At 45.4% G+C, this 18,795-nt stretch overlaps 1 protein-coding gene across 13 annotated transcripts in view; it reads left to right on the top strand.

The window, feature by feature from the left end:
- Positions 1 to 11,501, top strand: part of LOC115164787 (transient receptor potential cation channel subfamily M member 3) — a 157,886-nt gene extending 146,385 nt beyond the window's left edge. For 7 of the 13 annotated variants that reach the window (XM_029717591.1, XM_029717589.1, XM_029717590.1 and 4 more), the window contains 8 exons: positions 366 to 494; positions 938 to 1,189; positions 1,734 to 1,908; positions 2,457 to 2,549; positions 4,810 to 4,960; positions 9,082 to 9,275; positions 9,364 to 9,496; positions 9,660 to 11,501. In XM_029717591.1, coding sequence (XP_029573451.1) covers positions 366 to 494; positions 938 to 1,189; positions 1,734 to 1,908; positions 2,457 to 2,549; positions 4,810 to 4,960; positions 9,082 to 9,275; positions 9,364 to 9,496; positions 9,660 to 11,211 — 2,679 coding nt within the window. In that variant the 3' untranslated portion in view covers positions 11,212 to 11,501. The remainder of the gene's footprint in view (positions 1 to 365; positions 495 to 937; positions 1,190 to 1,733; positions 1,909 to 2,456; positions 2,550 to 4,809; positions 4,961 to 9,081; positions 9,276 to 9,363; positions 9,497 to 9,659) is intronic. The other 6 variants (XM_029717596.1, XM_029717593.1, XM_029717592.1 and 3 more) reach the window with 2 other exon arrangements.
- The last annotated feature ends 7,294 nt before the right edge of the window (positions 11,502 to 18,795 follow it).

Below are 18,795 nucleotides of genomic sequence, written 5' to 3'. Positions count from 1 at the left end.
GCATTGTACTTTTTACCTCACTGCAGTTCAGTAGTACATTTTTTAGGCTGGGGAAAGGGATTCAAACTAGCTTAGTTCAGTCAGGCTTCATGAGGTCACTACATTACGTGAATCGCCTCTAGATTTTGATGAGACCCTGAAGGTTTGCTGCGATTCTGTGCAATTCGTTTTTGACAAACTATCACTTGTTCTGCCTATATTGCGGTGAGACCTAACTTTTCTGTGCTAAAACAATTTGAATGCCCTCTAAGACTACTTAAGACCCACTTATGACCCACACCTTATGTCATCTGTAAGACCCTCTGCATGCACTGAAGACTCTTCACATGCTCCGGGAGGCCCTGACACTGTGTGTTTGTCCCCAGATGGCCTATGTGGCGTACCTGATGCTGTTCAACTATATTGTGCTGGTGAAGATGGACCTGTGGCCCTCACCGCAGGAGTGGATAGTCATCGCTTACATCTTCACCAATGGAATCGAGAAGATGAGAGAGGTAGGGCAGGACACACATATACAAAGAGATGGTTCAACTCCAGGATTTCTCAATACAACTCCAGGATTTCTCATGGATATTTCAATACAGTCAAGCATATGCAGGTCTATAACACAGACACATGTTAGAGAGGTGGGTGGTTTGCACGTTATGAAGTGTGTCATTCTAGTCAATCAACACAGATTTTCCAATGCAAGATCAAATAAAGTACAGGAGCTAAATTCCAGTGCCCATATGAAATGATCCTACTGAGAGCCCTGCGCTCTCTGTCATCCTCCTAAAGCAACATATATTTGCATTCGTCATCATTTCCAAACCTGTACCTATTTATGTAGAACAGATTCTTCAGTGACCTTTTATAGGCCAGCACGTCTCTCTTTCTCTTTCCCTCTCTCTCCCGCTCTCTCTCCCTCCATCCCTCCCTCCTTGTCTACCTCCCCCAGATTCTGATGTCAGAGCCGGGGAAGCTGTTGCAGAAGGTAAAGGTGTGGCTTCAGGAGTACTGGAACATCACCGACCTCATGGCCATCCTCATCTTCTCTGTGGGCATGGTGCTCCGCCTCCAGGAGCCGCCCCTCATGAGTTACGGCCGGGTCATCTACTGTGTCAACATCATCTATTGGTACATCCGGCTGCTCGACATCTTTGGCGTCAACAAATACCTGGGCCCCTATGTCATGATGATCGGCAAGATGGTGAGGGGGGCGGAGTCTGTCACTGGCAGGGTGCACTTGCACACTCCCAGTCATGGATTTAATAACAATGGCGGAAAATCCCTCCAACCAATGCTTACACCAGTCCAATGCTTTGAATTCCATGATGTGGAGTGTGCAAATGCAGCCTTCGGGAGAAGGGTAGAGAATCTGGTTGCAGCCTATCTTTTGGTCTGTCTGTCTGTCTGTCTGTCTGTCTGTCTGTCTGTCTGTCTGTCTGTCTGTCTGTCTGTCTGTCTGTCTGTCTGTCTGTCTGTCTGTCTGTCTGTCTGTCTGTCTGTCTGTCTGTCTGTCTGCCTGCCTGCCTGCCTGCCTGCCTGCCTGCCTGCCTGCCTGCCTGCCTGCCTGCCTGCCTGCCTGCCTGCCTGCCTGCCTGCCTGTCTGTCAGTTGGTGTCTAATGTTCTACTTAATTGCTCACTTAATGAGAATTCTATGAAGATGAAGGAGTATTATCAGGTTCCAACATTCTCCATCTCCCTTTTTGTCCCCCTCTTTCTCCTCCCTCCCACTCCTTCTCTCTCTCAGATGATTGACATGATGTACTTTGTGATCATCATGCTGGTAGTGTTGATGAGTTTTGGAGTGGCCAGGCAGGCCATCCTGAATCCCAATGAGGACCCGTCCTGGATGCTGGCTCGGAACATCTTCTTCATGCCTTACTGGATGATCTATGGAGAGGTGTTCGCTGATCAGATTGACCGTAAGCCCACAAGGGGTGGTGGATGTGGGGGGAGGGAGTGACTGAGGGGGAAAGGGTGGTGGAGTGGTGTAGAGTCGAGCTCGGAGTGTAAGGCTGCCCGCCCCTCCAACACACACACACACTCAGCAGACTAGCTGAAGTCATCCATGTGCTGAAATGCCACGCACTTGGAACCTCTCAGTTCCCCCTGGTTTCAGGGGGAACTATATTAGTGCAACGAAAGACATTGGTGGCTGGATTGGTTCTTATTCACGCTGGTCATGCAAATTTTAAATTGCAGTAAAAAATACCCATATTATATTTTCTGACAACAGCAGAGAACAGATCACTAACAGCTCACCTTATCTTAGTGATGAGGTCAGGTTATGTCTAACAGCAGGTAACATTTCTTAGTAATTTAGTAATCGACAAATAAGGAACATGATTGCTCTCTGAATGCACCATCTGTTTTGAGGGAGTGCGTGTGTGTACGTATGTGAGAGTGTATAGAATGGAAGGACTAGCCCAAAGCTGGAGATCTGAAATAATGCTGTCATTCTTTGTTTCAGATGTGCATAGTAGGAAGCTAAAGCACAGGCTGAATTCAAAACTCTGGATGATCGAAAATCAGTTTCGAGCTCATGGAACCTGGCGTAATAATGGTCCATACCAACATTGCTATGTTCAATCAGAATGCCAGTAAATCGATAATTAGACCCACCCCCGTCCCGTCCCCTCCCTACACCATTCCAGCCTCACTGCCATACCATCACTGCACCCTCATCTAGGGGCTGCTATTGAGTCAGATATGCACATAGAGATGGATAGAGGGTACACTTTCCACAAAGCCTGTTTTAGCATGGGCAGTGCCATTGAAGGTTTTCACCATTTTAATGTAGTCAACTGGGTCAGACTTTCTATAGGTTGTGGAGGGAAGAATTCCATACTGGTCAGCAGGAGGGATCAGTCAATGAATTATACTCCTGAGCAAATATTTCAGCACTTCAGCTGGCAGTAAATCACCAACCTTCGCTTTATGCTTGTTCAGATTATATACACTGCTGCACAGTAGGTGGCAGTATGCACCTTTTCAGTTTTTTTATGGACCGCCAATGAACTCATAGAAGTAGAAGAGATGGAGATAGCCCTCAGTGGTGATGCCCATGCTGTCACAGATGCCAAAATGGCACAGATATAAAGATGAGTCCTCTATCTATCTCTATGAGATAGCCCTCAGTGGTGATGCCCATGCTGTCACGGATGCTATAATGGCCCAGATATAAAGATGAGTCCTCTATCTATCTCTATGAGATAGCCCTCAGTGGCAATGCCCATGCTGTCACAGATGCTATAATGGCCCAGATATAAAGATGAGTCCTTTATCTATCTCTATGAGATAGCTCTCAGTGGTGATGCCCATGCTGTCGCAGAAGCTATCAATGGCAAAGATAGGAGGCGTGTCCTCTTTACCATCTCTATGGTTAAGCATGCAGCACGACATACTGACAGGTCAATAACTGTGTTTCATGGCAGTAGTACTCTTGTTTGGTTTATTTTGGTTTATTTATTGGTTTATTTTGATGACATTACTAAATCTGAAAGGGAACTAGGATTGTTACAGACATGCTCCTTTGACATTTTCACTATTTTGTTTTATTTTGGAAAAGTAAGCCTGCCAGGTAAACCCAGTCATTATTGCCATCCCCCAACGCCAGCTCTGCTATCACTAGAACACGATTGTAACATCACTACAATGTCATCTAGACACACAAACTCACAATAATGCACTCTCAACCATACTCTCATGGATGAGCAAATATTTCTGCACACTTCCAAATACAACCAAACATACACAAACACACACACACAAACACGTGCAGATTCATATACACACAACACACACACACACACACACACACACACACAATCACACACACACACAAACAAACATGAACATATCATACCCTGTCATCATCTGCAATCTGTTTTTTCACGTGGTTCAGTTGTCAGAGTTTTTAACCCAATTTCTTTGAGTGTAAAATTGTTAGATAGAGAGATAGCAAATTACTTCAGTTCTCTACCTTTGGGCTGCCTTGTGTGATCAATTGAAATCCAGAGATGAGCATGAATATAATGATTGATAGGCAAACAAACGAATGAGCATCCAAAGTGAAAGTGCTGAATGTCCCCATTATAAGCCACAGCAACTGAACCATCACTGATGGAAAAAACATTTGATGTATCTTAAATACATGTCAATGTATCTTAAATACATTTCAATTGATCTGTAGTATAGTCATTATTCAGCTAGGCTATGGCACGCATATGTGACAATATATTTTAAACATCATGCCATGTTTAAATATATTGGGAATGCAAGTTATTGACAATATATTTTAGAATATATTGTGAGATACACATTTCAGCACATAACACCTTTCCATTCTAGAGCTCACTCCTTCCTATCCCCTACAAAAAGATGCATATATACAGTATATTATGCCTCTTGTTTGTTTGCTAAACTTGAAGTATTTGTTGTTCTGTTTATTTGTTGGTTTGTTTATTTTAGATGTCAGCGTAGTGATTGTCTGTTTGGTGTGATTGCCTGGGTTGCTTGTATGTACTGTATGTTTGTGTTGTATGTTGACATCTTTCTTTCATTTGATTTTGTGTTCGTCTTCTGTTGGCTTGCTTGTCTAGTCGTTGTCTGTATGTTAATTTGTTTTGACACACAACTGGCTTTTACAATATGTTTGCCTTTATTAATAATGTTTGTCGGGGGAAACTCTCTTTAGGCTGGCTACTCATTTGTTTTGTCATATAACAAAATAAATGGGGTAGCTTTAAGAGAGTTTGTCTTGTGACACAATCTGGGACACCTTGTGTGTGATCCTGACGCTGTGGTTGTGTCATTGTGCTTAGCTCCATGTGGCCAGAATATCACCACAGAGGACGGGCATGTTGTGGCTCTGCCGCCCTGTAAGACGGGAGCCTGGATCGTTCCTGCCATCATGGCCTGCTACCTTCTGGTGGCCAACATCCTGCTGGTCAACCTGCTCATCGCTGTCTTCAAGTACGTTCTCTCTCTCTCTCTCTCTCTCTCTCTCTCTCTCTCTCTCTCTCTCTCTCTCTCTCTCTCTCTCTCTCTCTCTCGCTCTGTAGACCTACACTCTCCTTACGCCCACTCAGTTATACATACCAGGGCCTTGTCCAGAGACCACCCCTAGCCCTTACCCTCCAGACACTTGTGGAGATCTGAGAGGATTTTATACGTTTAAGCAAATTGATAGGTTTAGGCCAGGAGGAATTTTCACCATATTGCTTACACCTGCCCAATCCTGTCAGCTCTCCACAGTTGCGGGGAGGTAGGGTCCGTCAAAGTTGTTCTTTCTGGACACGGCCAAAAATGTGCATAGGATGTTTTTTTTTTACTCTCCCGCACCCACTCTGTTTACTGATGTGTTTACCAGGGCCCATGCACAGCATACTCCTATATCACCAGGGTTAGTTAGCTACCTAACTTATTTCCATCTGTGATCCTTGTTTGTTTTATATAGCTTAGCAAGTGATTACTTTACTAATTACCAATAATTGCAAATGAGAGGAAAGTTCCAGTACAGATAGAGATGAAGTGTAAGAAACATACTGTTAATACATCTCTGTTTTACTGGAATTTTCTTTCAAATGTAAATGTAGGAAGATTTTGGTGATTTTAGTAGTAGAAGTAGTAGCAGGCATAGTCATAGTAGTGGCTGCAGTGGTAGAAGTTGTGGTGATGGTAGTAGTGTAACAGTGTAGGTTCCGTCCCTCTCTTCGCCCCAACCTGGGCTCGAACCAGGGACCCTTGCACACATCAACAACAGTCACCCACAAAGCATCGTTACCCATCGCGCCACAAAAGCCGTGGCCCTTGCAACGCAAGGGGAACAACCACTTCAGGTCTCAGAACGAGTGACGTCACTGATTGAAACGCTATTAGCGCGCACCACCGCTAACTAACTAGCCATTTCACATCGGTTACAGTAGCACTAGTAGATAGGTGGACAGAAGGATGAATGAATGAACATTTGGGTTAGATGAGTGGATGGATGATTAGAGGGGGGATGGAAGAGGGGTAAGTGTTTGAAAACTATACTGAACAAAAATATAAACTCAACATGCTAAAAGGTTTCAGATTTTACTGAGTTACAGTTCATATCAGGAAATCAGTCAATTGAAATAAATAAATTAGGTCCTAATCTATGGATTTCACATGACTGGGAATACAGATGCAATTCTGTTCATTGTCCGTAGCTTATGCCTGCCCATACCATAACCCCACCACCACCATGGGGCACTCTGTTCACAACGTTGACATCAGTAAACCGCTGGCCCACACGACTCCATGCACGTGGTCTGTGGTTGTGAGGCCGGTTGGAGGTACTGCCAAAGTCTCTAAAACGATGTTGGAGGGGGCTTATGGTAGAGAAATTAACATTAAATTATCTGGCAACAGCTCTGGTGGACATTCCTGCAGTCAGCATGCCAATTGCTGTCACGCCCTGACCTGAGAGAGACGGTTTGTTTCTCTATTTTGTTAGGTCAGGGTGTGGGGTGGGCATTCTATGTTTTGTATTTCTTTGTTTCGGGCCGAGTATGGTTCCTAATCAGAGGCAGCTGTCTATCGTTGTCTCTGATTAGGAATCATACTAAGGCAGCCTTTTCCGACATGTGTTTGTGGGTAGTTGTTTTCTGTTTAGTTTTCGGTACCTGACAGAACTGTTGGCTTGTTTTCGTTTGGTTATTTTTGTTCAAGTGTTTCAGAGTGGAATAAAATCATGAGCACGTGCCACGCTGCATCATGGTCCCTTCATTACGACAGCCATTACAGAACTACCCACCACCAAAGGACCAAGCAGCGTGGTCAGGATGAATGGACCTGGGAGGGAATCCTAGACGGAAAGGGACCCTGGAGGCAGGACGGGGAGTATCGCCATCCGAAGGAGGAAATAGAGGCAGCGAAAGCAGAACGGCGACATTACGAGGAGCTAGCCCAACGACGGAAGCCCGAGAGGCAGCTCCCCCAAAAAAAATTGGGGGGGGGGGGGGAGATTGGCGAAGTCGGGGTTGAGACCTGAGCCAACTCCCAGTGCTTACCGTGGGGAGCGAGTGACCGAACAAGCACCGTGTTATGCGGGGATGCGCACTGTGTCGCCAGTGCGCAGCTACAGCCCTGTGCGCTCGGTGCAAGCTTCCCACAGTTGCCGTGCTAGAGTTGGCAGTCAGCCAGGAAGAATTGTGCCGGCTCAGCGTTCCTGGTCTGCAGTGTGTCTCTTCGGCCCAGGTTATCCTGCGCCAGCTCTACGCACGGTACCCCCCGTTCACCAGCACAAACCAGTTCGTCCTGTGCCAGCGCGCCGCCCTTGCTGGGCTAAAGTAAACATCCAGCCAGGACGGGGTGTGCCAGCCCTAAGCTCCAGACCTCCAGTGTGCCTCCACGGCCCAGTACACCCTGTGCCTGCTCTGAGCACCCAGTCTCCTGTGCGTCTCCCCAGTCCAGTGAGACCGGTTCCAGCTCCACGTAGGAAGCCTCCAGTGATGATCTATGGTCCGAAGCCTCCAGTGATGATCCATAGCACGAAGCCTCCAGTGATGATCCATGGCCGGGAGCCTGTAGTGATGATCCATGGCACGAAGCCTCCTGTGATAATCCATGGCCCAGAGCCTGTAGGGATAATCCATGGCAAGAAGCCTGTAGGGATGATCCATGGCCCGGAGTCTGTAGAGATGATCCATGGCACAAAGCCTCCAGTGATAATCCATGGCCCGGAGCCTCCAGTGATGATCCATGGCACAAAGCCTCCAGTGATGATCCATGGCGCGGAACCTGTAGTGATGATCCATGGCACGGAGCCTGCAGCGACGGTCCCCAGTCCGGAACCTACAGCGACGCTCCCCAGTCCGGAGTACCAGCGACGCTCCCCAGTCCGGAGCCTCCAGCGACGCTCCCCAGTCCGGAGCCTCCAGCGACGCTCCCCAGTCCGGAGCCTCCAGCGATGCTCCCCAGTCCGGAGCCTCCTGAGACGGCCTGCAGCCCGGAGCCTCCTGAGACGGCCTGCAGCCCGGAGCCTCCTGAGACGGCCTGCAGCCCGGAGCCTCCTGAGACGGCCTGCAGCCCGGAGCCTCCTGAGACGGCCTGCAGCCCGGAACCTCCTGAGACGGTCTGCAGCCCGGAACCTCCTGAGACGGTCTGCAGCCCAAGAGTCTTCAGCGACGGTCTGCAGCGCAGAGTCTTCAGCAGCGGTCTGCAGCCCAGAGTCTTCAGCTGCGGTCGGCAGTTCAGAGCCTCCGGCGATGATCCACGGTCTGGTTCCTCCGGCGACACAGAAGCGGGGGGATCAGCGGGCGGAGTGGGGGCTATGCCCCGAACCAGAGCTGCCGCCAAGAATAGATGCCCACCCGGACCCTCCCCTATAGGTTCAGGTTTGGGGGGGGGGCACTGTCACGCCCTGACCTGAGAGAGACGGTTGGTTTCTCTATTTTGTTAAGTCAGGGTGTGGGGTGGGCATTCTATGTTTTGTATTTCTTTGTTTTGGGCCAAGTATGGTTACTAATCAGAGGCAGCTGTCTATTGTTGTCTCTGTTTAGGAATCGTACTTAGGCAGCCTTTTCCCACCTGTGTTTGTGGGTTGTTGTTTTCTGTTTAGTTTTCTGTACCTGACAGAACTGTTGGCTTGTTTTCGTTTGGTTATTTTTGTTCAAGTGTTTCAGAGTGGAATAAAATCATGAGCCCGTGCCACGCTGCATCTTGGTCCCCTCATTACGACAGCCGTTACAATTGCACAGTCCCTCAAAACTTGAGACATCTGTGGCATTGTGTTGTGTGACAAAACTGTACATTTTAGAGAGGTCTTTTATTGTCCCCAGCACAAGGTGCTCCTGTGTAATGATCATGCTCTTTAATCAGCTTCTTGATATGGCACACCAGGCAGGTTGATGGACTATCTTGGCAAATGAGAAATGCTCACTAACAGAGATGTAAACAAATGTGTGCAAAACATTTGAGAGAAATAAGCTTTTTGTGCGTATAGAACATTTCTGTGATCTTTTATTTCATCCAACGTTTTACATGTTGCGTTTATATTTTTGTTCAGTGCATATTCCATCTGCATTGGATTGGTTTGACATTTTGGTTGTTACTGTCTGTTGTCATAGCAACACCTTCTTTGAGGTGAAGTCCATCTCCAACCAGGTGTGGAAGTTCCAGAGGTACCAGCTCATCATGACCTTCTACGAGCGGCCCATCCTCCCCCCTCCCCTCATCATCTTCAGTCACATGACCATGGTCCTCAAGCACCTGTGCTGTCGCTGGCGGAAGCACGACGATGACGAGAGAGACTATGGCCTGAGTGAGTACATGTCCTAGGCCTTTAGAAATGTATCCTTCCTTCTTTCCTTTTACACTTCATGTTGCTTTTCTTCATCCTTCCATCACAGAGCTCTTCATCACTGAAGATGAGCTGAAGAAAGTGCATGACTTTGAGGAGCAGTGCATCGAGGAGTACTTCCGAGAGAAGGATGACCGCTTCAACTCCTCAAATGATGAGAGGATCCGAGTGACATCAGAGAGGTTGGGCATGGGCAACACATTCCTGTCATACTTAAGTGCAACCTATCTCCTCACTCTCTCTCTATCTCTCTCTCTCTCTCTCTGCGTGTGTCTCTCTCTCTCCCTCTCCCTTATTTTCTTTCTATCTCTCTCTCTTTATCTCCTTTTTCTCTGTCCGTTTCAGAGTGGAGAACATGGCCATGCGCCTGGAGGAGGTGAATGAGAGAGAACACTTCATGAAGTCATCTCTGCAGACCGTGGACATACGGCTGGCCCAAATGGAGGAGCTGATTGGTCGGATCGCTGTGGCTCTTGAGCGAGTCACGGGGGTGGAGCGGGGCGAGGTCAACAAGGCCCGCTCACGCACCTCCTCGGACTGCACAGACTCGGCCTACATGCTGCGTCAGGGTGAGTGCCCAGATGCGGCTTACATCCTGCGCCAGAGCAGCTTCAACAGCCAAGAGGGAAACTCCTACCGGCTCAATGAGGGTGCAGAGGGCTCCATGTCTCCGCCCTCCCCCACCGGCCTGGCCACGCGCACACGCAGTCACTCCTTCTACGTGGGCGGAGGTCGTGAGCGAGCTGGGGCCGACAGGGCCGAAAGGGCCGACCGTTTCCTCAAGGAGCGCTCCTTCAGCCTGCACCGAGCCAATAGCTCTCAGTCGGTGGCCTCGGGTACCGCCCCCAAGGAGTCTAAGCCCCTCCCACTGGCCACGCTGTCCATCTCCCAGCAGCACCGCCCCTCTTCCTGCATCGACATCTATGTGTCGGCATCCGAGGAGGCGGGGCCAGCCGAGATCTTCTCGGACCCGCTGAGGATGGCCCCTCCCCTCCGGCACGACTCTTCGCTCCACTCTGAGATTATGGAGGCGGTGCTGTCAAGCGGGAGGGACTACAGCGGAGGCAGTGGTTTGGGTGACAAACACTCGGAGGGTGGTGCCGTGTTCGAGGACAGCGCGGCTGCAGACCTGTCACTATGCTCCGCCCACCTTCTCCCAGATAACACCATGCCGACCTGGGACCTGGACTCCTCCCCGCCCCCGTCAGCGGGACCATTGGAGCGCTCCAAGAGCAGCCGATACCTGTCCACTGGCGGCAGGGGCTACCTAGAAGAGACTCAGCTGGTCAAATCTCACAGCCTCATGTTTACACCGCGAGGCTGCTACGGAGGCCTAGGGGCAGGGGTTCAGGTCAAAGCGGCTGAGTACACCAGCATCACCGACTGCATAGACACCAGGTGTGTCTCCGCCCCTTACTCCACCGCAGAGCGCTCCCACTCCCCCGGAGGCTCCACCTCATTCCCCTTCAATAAGCCCCCGGACTTGGGCTCCTCCCACCCAGAGCGCGAGGCCGAGCTCAGCCACACAGAGTCAGACCCTGAAGACCCAGAGGACCTGGCCCCGGCCCCCGAGCCCCATCGCATGGGGAGGGGCTTAAGAGGGGCGAGTGGGACCCCATTCTGCTCGCCCTTCTCCAGGCTGGAACGAGCCAACAGCTGCTCCTCAGACGACTCCTCCCACCCATCATTGGCCCCTCCTTCACACAGAAAAAGCCTGTCGGTCAGTGAGAGGATGGAGAGGGGTGCAGACCGTGGGGTTCTGGGGGGACCCAGGAACCCCTTTCTGAGGAGCAAGTCTGGGGCGCGGCCCGACACCAAGACAGACAGCCTCTCCATGAGAAAGCTGACCACCCCCTCTGCGTTCAGCAGCTTCGACAGTAGACACAACTACACGTGACAATGATGAAGAAAACAGGACAGGGACAGGGCACACTCTGTTATACAGGACCATAGGGCCAGCCAGGGGTAAAGGCAAGGGTCATGGGGAGGGCTCCTACCAGTGTAAAACAAAGTGCTATGAAGCTAGGGTAGTTCTTACCTCCTCTTGAAGCTGACTCTTGTTGTATGTTTGGTGATGGAGGGTATGTGCCGTGTCTGACAACCATCTTTTTAGTCAAGTCAACACATTGTTACTGTAATGCATCACGTCACAGAACACTAGTGTAGCCCAAATAGAAAGTATAAAAATGAAATCTCTGATAGGACAGTTTAGTCAGTCTTTAGAAAATAATAAACTTGGCCACCTGACAATATAAGACTGGAGGTCAGAATTGTCACCTCAACCCAAATCTCCTCAGGTTCTCTAGTTTCCTCTTTGCCCTTAAACTGCCCATACTCATGGATATGACTCTATACTTCTGTCTTTCCACCACTGAAATAGCAGTCTTTCCACCACTGAAGTAGCATTCAGTCTTTTCACCCCAGACAGCACTGCATGCTACAACAGTAGCAGCAGTAGTAACCTCATCCCCAGTGTAATTGTACATATCGCACATAAGTCTGAAACACCACCGAATCAAATCTGGCCTATGTGGTAGTAAAAAAATAAAAACTACAAAAACATTTTTGATCTTAACGAATCACACGACTGGGCGTTGTGTCTCCGAATCAAAAAACTTGTGCAACGCTAGCAAGACGGAGGTGGGAAGTGCTCAGAGGGAGGTGATTGATTACAAATAATGGCTATGGATTAGGACTTTTTCCTGATCTTTCTGTTGGGATAATGAAGGCCACGTTTGAAGCTTTGGTCCACCAGACTGTCCAAGCATGCATAAGCGACCACTTCCGGGGGCCCCCGACCACCCAACAAAACTCAGTCTGGGAACTCAGTCTGGGTCTCAACTTACTGTTGAGAGATAGAATAGTAGAATACACAAGGTGCAAGTTCAAAATTTGGTTGTGCATCAGCATTTTTTTTTTCTTGTTATGTCAGTCACTGACAGTCGCTCAATTAGCCATGTCAGCTAACAATTTTTAGATTGATAAGTTAGTCTAGCCAGTTATCTAAACAGGCACGTGCCCAGGGGCCCTGACCTCTAGAGGGCCCACATTGATTTTGTTAGTCACGCTCACTCAGATATCATTAATATTACATAAATCATGGCAAAATGGGTAGAATTGCAGGAAATTAGCTTTAAATTACAAAACCTTCTCTCTGCCCCATTGCAAAATGAGTAGAATTGTATGAAATATGTTATAAAATTGCAACATTTTATCTCCGTCCCATGGCAAAATGTGTAGAACGGCAGAAAACATACTTATAACTGCAAAAAGTTACTGCTGCCCCATGGCAAAATCAGTAGAATACATGAAATGTGTTATAAATGTGTTAAATTTTCTCTCCGCCCCATGGCAAAATTTGTAGAAAATGAACTTTAAAATTACTAAAATTATCTCCATCGTCAAGAGGAGGGCCACTAAACACTTTACAGCAGTAGTGACTATAGTAAAACACATGGACACCAGTCAGCTGGTGATGACTTTATCAATAGATAGAGACAATGAGCATTGTGCAGGTTGAATTTCTAGACATAATAGGGCTCTATTATGTATAATGCATGTCCCTGGTTTAAAATCCATGCACATTGACAGTCAAGTAACATTGACTCAATAGATTTCAGGGGTCAAAATCAGGGCAGTAAAATCGATTACCTACAGGGCCTGAGTAACAGGGAAGATGGGGAATTTGATTAAATGTAGACTCATCATGTGCCTACTTGTTGTCCCATCCCCAGTCACCTGGGCTTAGTGTCATTGTGGCCTACAGTGTAAAGGTATGAACAAAGTGTTAACACATACACATAGTCATACATGCACTCTAATGCCAGCAAGGTGTATGGAATGGCTGAAGGAAAGCCAAAACAATTCCTCTAATGTAACAGATTGTTTGATAGGCCCAGCGTCATCATTATTTCCCTTGGATTAACTCTGCTCAGTGCAAAACTCAAAACTGGGCACAAGAGGGGGCTGTGACCCAGTTTAAGGAGTCCTTCATCCCAAGCAGTAAACCAATGTTGAAGTTAGAAAACATCAAGCATGTCTGGTAATGGCATTGCCCATTCCTTTCATTCCTCTGGCAGCAGCATTTTGCTGCTTGGGTCTGACACCTGCTAGTCTCGGGTAGCCAGACATGCTAAACTACGATCATTGGATCCATACTTCCTACATTGTTTGGACGTTCATTCATGATTTATTCTATTCAAATCGAAGCACCAGACTAACCAGAGTAATTGTTTAGAACGGTCATCTGAAAACAGCAGAGAATAGTCTGCACAACATGTAAGACTACATAATACTGTACATTGTATGTGTAGGCTAGAAGAGAATGGTTAGAGAACTGAATTCCACAAGATGGAGTTATTTGAAACATTTGCAAAAGAGTCAGCTCTATGAATCATATGCATTTTAAGAGACATAGAGGCACCTTTCAAGTTGATGTAAATGGCAGAGAACCATTTTCTTTTCATCTCTTAATTTATTACAACTAAAAATATCTGACAGGAGTGGAATACCTGTTACAACATGTTTGTAATAATGGAACATGATGAGTAACATTTACATCACAGGTTCTCAAATTAGTTCTTTTCTATATTTGATCACTATTAAATCACTTCAATTTAATTGCACTGCAATTGTTTTGATTGATTATTTTTGACTATTTTGTTGCTTACAATGAATAATTGAATGGCTGTTTGAAATACAAACTGACTATTTATATCTTTTCAGTGCTATTTTGTCTAATTTAAAGTATTTTGAATTATTACAAGGTTTTAACATTAATGAAAGGTGTCACCTATAAGCACTAAAAACGTATGTATTATATGATTCACTTAATATATTATGTGATAAATTACTATATTGTACATCACAATCATATTTAAAGTATTTAATAATTTGCTATATTGTATGTTCATGAGCAGCTGTCAAAAAGAAATACAAATATATATTTTTTAATGTAGGTTGGATATTTCAATGCAATACTCCGCTGCAAGCATTACCAAACTGAGGGTGTCTTTCAGGCCTGGAGTAACTATTTGAAATTCACAGTAACTTAAACATCTACATATATCTGCACATTTCTTTTGTTAGTAACTCTTTTCACAAATCTACTTACCCATGGTATCCTTTTCCTGTATTTCGCAACTATTGGGATAATGCATTTCTGAAGTGTTTACAGCATTTTTTCTTACACTGGAGAAAGGCATTGATTTCATGGCTAAGAACATGCGTAAGAACTAGGAGAGAGAACTAGGAGCTAGAACTAGGAGCTAGAACTAGGAGCTAGAACTAGGAGCTAGAACTAGGAGAGATAACTACTTGATGCCATTTGAGGGGGAGGGCTAGCGGCTCTCTGTGTATCTTCACTATTGATCTGAATGTTTAATTTTCCTTATCAATGTCCAATACCATTGCAGGTTGTTTTCACACATTTCCTAAGCTGCTTCTTTGTCTTGTAAGGTTGTAGATTCGCGAGTGACGCTCAGCAAATGAAGGAAATGTGTTGTATGAGCTGAAAACCAAAAATAAGGAATATTTCAATCTCTCTTGAGCAGACAGGCCTCCACTAATCACTGTGCTTATGCATTCAACCCACATTTTCATGGGACTCCCATATCAGTTGTGTTCCATGAAACCAAACCCTCCCATCCATTTTGTGGACACAGGAGTCAAAGTTAAAACCAACTATGAGCTTTAATACGATCACAAAGTGTGAAGAATAGTTTGCTGGGCTTGGAGTTTTGTTGAAAACTAGTGTAAGCACATCCAACGTTCAGGTGCAGGGGTGCGTAAAGTATAGTCCTGAAAAAGAAATAAATACCTGCACAATGTTGGACACTCCGGTTGTTAGTTGTTGGTGGGGTTTTGTCTCACAATACATGGGATAGATCACTTTTTCCAAATTTGTAGTCGAAAAATAAGCTTTAAAATAAGTTAACAAACTGTTTAAAAGATGTCTGAACATCTCATTGAACACGCTCATTGAAGGAACATTAGGTGAGAATAGAGGAGAGATAAGGTGATGGTTTGGTTACTCTTTGGCTTTTTGTCCAGGCACTGGTTTGGGTCCTGGGTCCTTTAACTAACCTCAGTGAATAGGCTGTCAGCCCTCCAGGGGACATAAGAGATATTTTTATTTTCGTTATGGAGAGGGACATGCAAGGACAAACATGTCCATAGCACTTCTAACTCATGTGTAAATGCTCTGTAAATGTTTTGTATATGTTGCTGTGGCTGTTGTACAATATATCAATATATAAAATAAAAGGGAGGTCTATGTATGTCTGAGGACTCTGACACAGAAATGACAGTAGCCTAATACTGAGAATTGTGCCAATGTAATCCAACAAAACCTAATGTACAGTATTTTTTAAATATTTTCCTATACTGTAGCATACAGCTTTGTGAATCATAGACTATGGTTATAATTCAAATAGGTTTTTATTTCCCCTCAGTCTGTTGGTGAGTAGGCTACTCGTACGCTAAAGAGGAGTCCAAGCACATGTTTTCTGCAATAATGCTGATATTGTAGTTTTACTTGAGGGGACTCATCTTCCAGCAGTCTCACTTCATTTAGTGTCCTTTAATGCATGCAGTTCTTCCACTGATGATGAACAGAAATACATTCTGTGAAATTGATGAAAGAGAGAGAGTAAGAGAGAGAGAGATTATAAATTGTGTCACAGTGGTGAGTATTTGGATGCAAATGCAAATCTGTATTCTTCAGTATGAATAGGATCATGTCTGGCATGCATTATTAAATAAACACATGAATGCATAACCATGGTGTCCCCGTTGTAGGCTATTTTTCAATGTGTTATGAAAGGGATGCATCATGTTTACCAGGGAGACGGGGAATAAATAATGTTCTAACAAACTTTTTCGTTAACATCCAAGAGAAACAATGCTCAGTCAATGGAGGAAAATTCTCTGCAGTCTTAGGGCCTTTTCACACATAGTTCTGAGCTATAGTTTGAATTAGAATTAGATTATTTGTTACATTGTATTTACATTTTTGGGGGGTCTGGTTGATTTCACAATGCCAAAAGTCAAACGAACTAAAATGCCTTAACAAAACCATATGTTCATGCAGGTAATATGTTTATTGGAGAAAAATGCTCACGTTAAATCCATCTATGATTATCAAGAAGCATAACTTGTGTCCCAAACTTCATTTTAGGCTACTTTTGCTTTGGTCTTTCAACAACATGTGGGAGGAAACAATAGCAGCTTTAAGTGCAATGTGAACAGTCTATATTCAGTAGCCTATACAGTGGCGATTTTAGCATGTAAATCTTGGTGGGGCAAACTCATTTATTTATGCATGCCAGCCAAGCCACTACACAACACAATACCAAACAATACATTCATTGCACTATAACGGTGACAAAATGTGCCCACAAACTGTTAGGGCCTACATAAAGCTGTCCCAACAACAGAGCTTTCTTTTCAGCACCATGGAGCCTTATCTGGCAGCGAAACAGTTAATGCAGCCTTATTTACTGCCTTTAAAAAAAAAAATAGCTGATGGCTGACTTGTTTAAACAAATGTGGCTTCTACAGACAGTTGAGATGTACAAACTATGTCATAAAGAAACGATGAGTGGATAACACGCAATCCGTAATTTCAATTAAGACATTAATGAGCGAGTTAAGACAGATGTAGTCAATATAACTTTTTGTTCAGCACCTGGCCCAACAGCTTACTACACAACATATACTTGGTATTACTTTCGTAGCTACAGTATACATACAGTGCGTTAGGAAAGTATTTAGAGCAGGTTTTCATCAATGATCTCTCTGTACTTTGCTCCGTTCCTCTTTCCCTCGATCCTGACTAGTCTCCCAGTCCTTGCTGCTGTAAAACATCCCCACAGCATGATGCTGCCACCACCATGCTTCACCTTTGGGATGGTGCCAGGTTTCCTCCAGACGTGACGCTTGGCATTCAGGCAAAAGAGTTCAATCTTGGTTTCATCAAACCAGAGAATCTTGTTTCTCATGGTCTGAGAGTCCTTTAGGTGCCTTTTGGCAAACTCCAAGCAGGCTGTCATGTGCCTTTTACTGAGGAGAGGCTTCCGTCTGGCCAGTCTACCATAAAAGCTTGATTGTTGGAGTGCTGCAGAGATGGTTGTCCTTCTGGAAGGTTCTCCCAGCTCCACAGAGGAACTCTGGAGCTCTGTCAGAGTGACCATCGGGTTCTTGGTCACCTCTCTGACCAAGACCCTTCTCCCCGAATTGCTCAGTTTTGCCGGGTGGCCAGCTCTAGGAAGAGTCTTGATGGTTCCAAACTTCTTCCATTTAAGAATGATGGAGGCCACTGTGTTCTTGGGGACCTTCAATGCTGCAGAAATGTTTAGCTACCCATCCCCAGAACTGTGCCTCAATAAAATCCTGTCTCTGAGCTCTACAGACAATTCCTTCGACCTCATGGCTTGGTTTTTGCTCTGGCATGCACTGTCAACTGTGGGACCTTATATAGACAGGTGTGTGCCTTTCCAAATCATTTCCAATCAATTGAATTTACCACAAGTAGACTCCAATCAAGTGGTAGAAACATCTCAAGGATGATCAATGGAGACAGGATGCACCTGAGCTCAATATCTAGTCTCAAAGCAAAGGGTCTGAATACTTATGTAAATAATGTATTTTTGTTTTTTTATCTTTAATACATATGCAAAAATTTCTAAAGACCTGTTTTTGCTTTGTCAATTTTGAATAAGGCTGTAACGTAACAAAATGTGGAAGAAGTCAAGGGGTCTGAATACTTTCCAAATGCATTGTATCTCCCTGGCAAATTACATAATTTGTACAAGCAGTGTCACTGCAGTCCCTGGTTCGAATCCAGGCTGAAACCCAACCGACTGTGATTGGGAGTCCCATAGGGCGGCGCACAATTGGTTTGGCTGGTGTAGGTCGTCATTGTAAATAATTTGTTCTTAACTCACTTGCCTAGTTAAATAAAACAATATTTTTTTAAATTACGCAAATTATGCAGCGGCATACAATACATTTTTGGACTCACCTTATTGTGCTGTGCTCACTTGAACAGGAAGGTGGCGAAGCGGTCCTTGTGGAAAACATTTTCATAAAACTTTGTCAACAAAGTCTTGCATTCTCTGTATGTATGGTGCTTTCAAGACATCTGGGAACTCTGAAAAAGCAAGGTTGAATTATGACGTCAGTGATCTTCAGGTCGGAGCTCTAGAAAGAGGCCAGAGTTCCCGACTTGGAATTCCGAGTTGGATGACCATTCAATATGTATTTTCCCAGTCTGAGCTTGTTTTTATCCGAGTTCCCAGTTGTCTTAAACTTACTGGAGTCTGAGATTTCTCAGTTCAGAGTTTCCAGTAGTTTTGAACGCGGCAGAAGTCATGGTGGATTGACAGCATGGCCAATGTATTCAATCTTTTCTGGCCCATGGTGTTGCATATGAATGTTTTTCCTTTGAAGCTTGGAAAAGAGACCCTTAAAACCAGACTTG

Source organism: Salmo trutta, chromosome 27, assembly GCF_901001165.1.
Source record: "Salmo trutta chromosome 27, fSalTru1.1, whole genome shotgun sequence".
Taxonomy (NCBI): domain Eukaryota; kingdom Metazoa; phylum Chordata; class Actinopteri; order Salmoniformes; family Salmonidae; genus Salmo; species Salmo trutta.
This window is presented reverse-complemented; position numbering and strand designations above follow the sequence as displayed.